The sequence below is a fragment of the Salminus brasiliensis genome, chromosome 10 (assembly GCF_030463535.1).
Source record: "Salminus brasiliensis chromosome 10, fSalBra1.hap2, whole genome shotgun sequence".
In the NCBI taxonomy this organism is placed as follows: Eukaryota; Metazoa; Chordata; class Actinopteri; order Characiformes; family Bryconidae; genus Salminus; species Salminus brasiliensis.
Window position 1 is genome coordinate 9,206,538 of NC_132887.1, and position 5,364 is coordinate 9,211,901.

The following is a 5,364-nucleotide window of genomic DNA, read 5'->3' on the forward strand; positions in this document are numbered from 1 at the left end:
CCAAAAAGGCTCTGCTACCATCGAGTGTTCCCACACTGTACCAAGTTATAATCAAATTAACTGGTACAAACAAACCAATGGTGAAGGACTGACTTCTATTGGATATCTTTATGCTAAGTCAAAACCCCAAAGAGAAGCAGAGTTCCAGGATAAAGTGGACATGTCTGGAGATGGAAACAACAACGTCTCTATGATCTTTAAAGATCTTTCACCTTCAGACAGTGCAGTGTATTTCTGTGCTGCTTATTACACAGTGCTGCAGAGCTCATCTACAGCAGTGCAAAAACTTATTTAATAAATAGGCAATACAGACATCTGTAGATTATTAGCACCTGCTTCTGTGGCCTACCTCTGACACTCTGCCAGTTTTTATGAACAAGAAGCACTTGTAAACACTTTGAAAACACAGTCGTGCCATTAGAGCATGTTCTTTGGAAACAAACAATAATTCTTTCAAACAATAAAATGCAAATGCTATCCAATCAAATATGGTAGCTGAGGGGATATTATAATTTTTAAGAGGTTCGGTCTTGTCTGCTGGCTTGCAGCATGTGCAATATTTTTGACACATGTAACCAATAATCTGGTCTATAGGTGGTGCTATAGCATAGCATTCAGTTTTTACAGTTAGTGAGGAATATGGTCTGGAAGCATAGATCTGTAGCATCTCAGTGTCCAAATACACTATACTCTATACTCTATGTTTAGAGTATAGAGTATTCAATTAGGTCTACAATATGTATTGCTACTTGAGCTCTGACATCTTATAATACATATTATATTTGTTGGAGTTTGAATATTTATCATCTCTTTACTGTAAATTGTTGGTTAAACTATTTGGTTTACTCATCATATGACAATTATTGTTTTATTTTACTGTTACTTTCAGTATCCAGAGTTTTATGTTGACATGAAAAAAATGTAAATAGCAATATAAAATTGGCCATATAGTATATTAGAAATGTTGATTAGTATTAGGTAATGAGGAAATATTATCTAATTTTTTTTTTTTTATTAACTAACTAAAAACCCTTTGAGCTTCAAGTACGGCTCGGCCCGCCATCCCTTAAAATCCACGGAAGACAAGCGTCCAGGCTTTTTTCTGTCCTGCACCGAAGTGGTGGAACGAGCTTCCCCTGGGTGTCCGAACGGCAGAGTCGCTCGCTGTCTTTAAATGCAGACTGAAGACCCTCCTCTTCAGAGAATACTTGAGCGAATTGCAGAGTACTATGGTCACCTTACTGACTTGTGTTCAGTAGTGTCTAAAGCTTAGAGGTATCTTTGAATTATTAGTTTATAGATTAAGATAGATTAAGATTTTTCTTGAGTAAATAGCAAAGCACTTTTGTAAGTCGCTCTGGATAAGAGCGTCTGCTAAATGCCCTAAATGCAAATGTAAATGTTATGTATTAAAGCAGCATTATGTGAGAATTTATATTTCTTGCTCTCTGGCTCCCCCTACAGTCGAGAAGTAACATTCGCACTTTGAACCTCCCCTCAAGAAGGACTCACTACATGCAGTTCTAGACAAGCTGAGAGATACAGAACCATCACTAAAAGTGAAAGAAGAATGTGGGTTGAGGCAGTAGAGTAATTTTACAGGATTTTATACAAATATGACTCGGGTTACGCAGCCCTACGCAGTTCTCATGAGTGTTGTCCTGCCCACTTCAATAAAATTTCACAGTGCAGTTAGCAGCATGCCGAGCCCAGAGTAGCAATAATATAATAATAACATTCTGTAGCTGTTATTTTAAGGCATAAATTCAACATAATTCTGCTTTAATGTTCATTAAAATAGTTGCATGGTTTTAGAGGTATTTACTAACTCCCTCCCTACCACCCTCACACACACACACACACACACTACCATGGCCCTACAACATAGGCCTACTTGAAGCCCTCCATCCCAAACACAGTGGACACCTGTGTGTCTTTTTTTATAAATCGAAATACAGCCACCCAAATGTATAAAAACACTGCTTAAAACTGAGTTTAATCCCTTTTGTACACATAACAGATCAAAACCCAGGCTCTGCAATCTCAGGAGGCCATGTAGCCATGTAGTTAAGCTCTGCAACCCACAGCACAACTCTTATAAACTCAGGAGAAAGTAACCAGAACCCTGATTTGTTCTTCAGCGCTACAAAAGCTCTCTATGTTCCTTTCACTCGCTTAGATTTGCGCTTAGTGCTATTCCCCTCTCAAGCTTCAGAGCCATTTCAAATCTCAAATCCTGAGGCAATGACGTCACATCTGGTCTGACTTTTGACACTGCAGTACCAGCTCCTGTATCAGAATACATCGTCCAGTTTAGCCCTTGGTAATAACTTGATTCTACTAGTTTACTGATTTAACCAACATGATCACATTTCCCTTCCGGTTCATCATCTCTCTCTGCTGCCTCTCAGGTAATACACTGTTAATATTAAATCTTCTCAAATAATAAAAAAATCTTGTATTTATCACTTCTCTTTCCAATCTAGGTTGTATCATTTGCAAAGACGTTAATCAAAGCCCTGCTGATGTGCTGTGTTCGCCTAAGACCATTGTTAATCTTATCTGCAATCATAGCATCCCTAGCTACGACACAATATCATGGTATCAGAAAAGAAATGGAGACACCAGCCTCAAACTCATCGGCTATTTGAGATTTAGCACTAGTAAGGAAATTGAGAAAGAATACCGAGATAATTTTAACATTACGGGAGATGGGAGATCATCAGCTACTCTACACATTCTACAAGCAAGACAAGACAAGGACAGTGCTGTGTATTTCTGCGCAGCTTACTATGCACAATGCTACACATGCCCTCACATGAGAACAAAAACCCATCATTAATCTGCTTCTTCACCTGCATACTATGATACACCTGCTTAACCACACCAGGCATCCAAACAGGAGGGTAACACAGATCAGAACACTGTCATAATTAAAAGGCAAGGTCATTTGACTCATTTTACATTAGACTGAGCGACACACAACACAACTCTGGTGGCAGGACAGATCTATAGATAGCGAAAGGATTTTCCAAAAAATCCTTTGGGGCAATGATTTTGCCAGTCTGGTCAGAGATAGTAAAGGGGGTTGATACACAGTTATTTTGAAAAATGTATAGTATGAAAAATATCTTAGGCTTGAACCCCGTAAGCTACCTCCACTCCACCTGGAGGTTTCCCAATTTCTGATTTCCCAAGTGAATGTAAACACATTGATCAGATAACTGACCAAATCTGTATTTTCTCCAGTCAGGGGATTATTAATTGCATTTAAATGCACTTATTAATCAGCCTTTACTCCTGAATCACCTTCAGAACTTTAATTCCTTGAGTGTTTGGGACCTCAAGGAGGTCCAAGTGAGAAAGTGCACACACACACACACACACACACACACACACAGCAGTGGGCAGCCAACTCTAGCGCCCGGGGAGCAGAGAGGGTAAAGGGCCTTGCTCAAGGGCCCAACAGTGGCAGCTTGCCGAGCCCGGGAATCGAACCCACAACCTCAATATCCCGCCGCTCTAACCGCTGAGCCACCACTGCCCCATAAAGAAGAACCAACAAAACAAATAAAGGCTCAAAACTGGAACTCCATGCCTCCCATGTACCAAATAATCTAATCTAGATTAAATATATCTAGATACATAAAAAGTCAAATGTTGTTCCATCATTTTTTAATCCTCTCTACATAAAAGACAGCTCAGCCTGAGCAATAATACATCACAAGAGAAAGGTGTGGCAGAATCATGTGGAGCTGAATTATGTGGAGCTAAATCCTCTAGAGGTCCCACTTCACCATTGCAGCTGCTTACAGTATCATTTGACTTACCTTGAGTAGGGTAGTGAGCATGGCTGGTGTGGCACTTTTAATTCTGTTTTTACCAACTGGTAAGAGCATATATTCTTATATTTTCTGATTTTCCAACTGAAAATAAAAATTTGATGGAACTGTATTATCTCAGTATTATATTTAGGGCCTAATGAAATATTTCTGGCTTTGTTTTAGGTCTGACTTTGGAACAGTCTCCTGATCTTTTTGTCAAAAAGGGTCAAAATGTGACCCTTCAGTGCTCTCAGATTAATACCTCACACAATAGCATGTACTGGTTCCGACAAAGACCTGGTGGACCAATGGAGACCATTGCATACTATTATATTAACATGGAGACAAAAATAGATCAGTTTAAACATAAAGTGTCTGCTGTACGAAACGGAGCTTCTCTGGATGTAACTGTGAAGGAACTGCAGAGCACAGACAGTGCTGTCTACTTCTGCGCAAAGGATGATGCACAGCAAGAAAGCCTAATCTCTAACCTTAACAAGAACTACCACCTCTACAGCATACACTGAACCAACAGGTGCTAGCTGCAGGACACAAATCCATAGCACATGAGACATACACTGGCTGTTGAAACACATGGCTCAGTGTTTAGCAACTGTTTTGGATCTGAAGTGATCAAGCACTTCTTGTGTGGTGGAGAACCATATTCCAAACAAGGTGATTGTGATGGAGTGGGTTGAGGAGTGAGGAAGTTCTGGTGATTGTATGGTCAACACAATCCAACCACTTTGAGGTAAACAGTGGACAAGAGTGAAGAATGAGTAGCAGGCAGTTTATTTAGATCAGGGGTGGGTAACGGGGGTCAGAGGTCAGCACAGTTTGCTGATTTCCCTGCCTTAACACACCTTCTAAACTAGGCAATCAACAGGTGAGTTGAAACAGGTGTGCTTAAGCAGGAAAAGCACGAAACTGCAGAAATACGGCCTCCAGGACTGGAATTGCTCATCCTTGATCATATGGAAATATGACAAAGCAGTATAAGGTAGTCATCCAGGCCACAGCAGGCCTTATAAAATACTGATACACATTATATTAGAAATTCCTTTTTTATATTGGGGTTTGGTAGTAATTAAAAAAAGCAACATTTGGAAAAGCCATTTTTTGACTGTCAGTGTATGCAAAAGAGGAGTCAAAGGCTCTTCAGTGATATCACATCCTGTTATCTTGATTTTGTAGACAAGTGTGCTGTAGTTCTTCACCACTGAAAGGAAAACAGATCACCATGACACTTCTGTTCATTGTATGTTCTGTAATGTTGACTGGTAAGACTTTAACTCAATCTCAATCAACTCAACAAATTCAATGATCTCATCAAGACTAATTTACTTAATGTGGCTTTGTCTTTAGGCTTTGCAGGGAGTCATCGAGTTGACCAGTCTCCTCCTCACGTGCTGAAGAATCAAACTGATTCGGCTGAACTCTCCTGCTCCCATTCAATCAAGGACTTTGAGCATATACTCTGGTATAAACAGTCTGAAGAGATGGATTTAATTTATCTTGGATATCTCAACCTTAAACACAC

The 5,364-nt window shown here is 39.7% G+C and overlaps 1 gene segment (V, D, J or C); it reads left to right on the plus strand.

Annotated features, from left to right (window-relative positions):
• The first annotated feature begins 3,849 nt into the window (after positions 1-3,849).
• On the plus strand, positions 3,850-4,351 carry LOC140564597 (T cell receptor alpha variable 5-like). The segment is given in 2 exon segments: positions 3,850-3,889; positions 4,008-4,351. Coding segments are annotated over 2 exon segments (384 nt in total).
• The last annotated feature ends 1,013 nt before the right edge of the window (positions 4,352-5,364 follow it).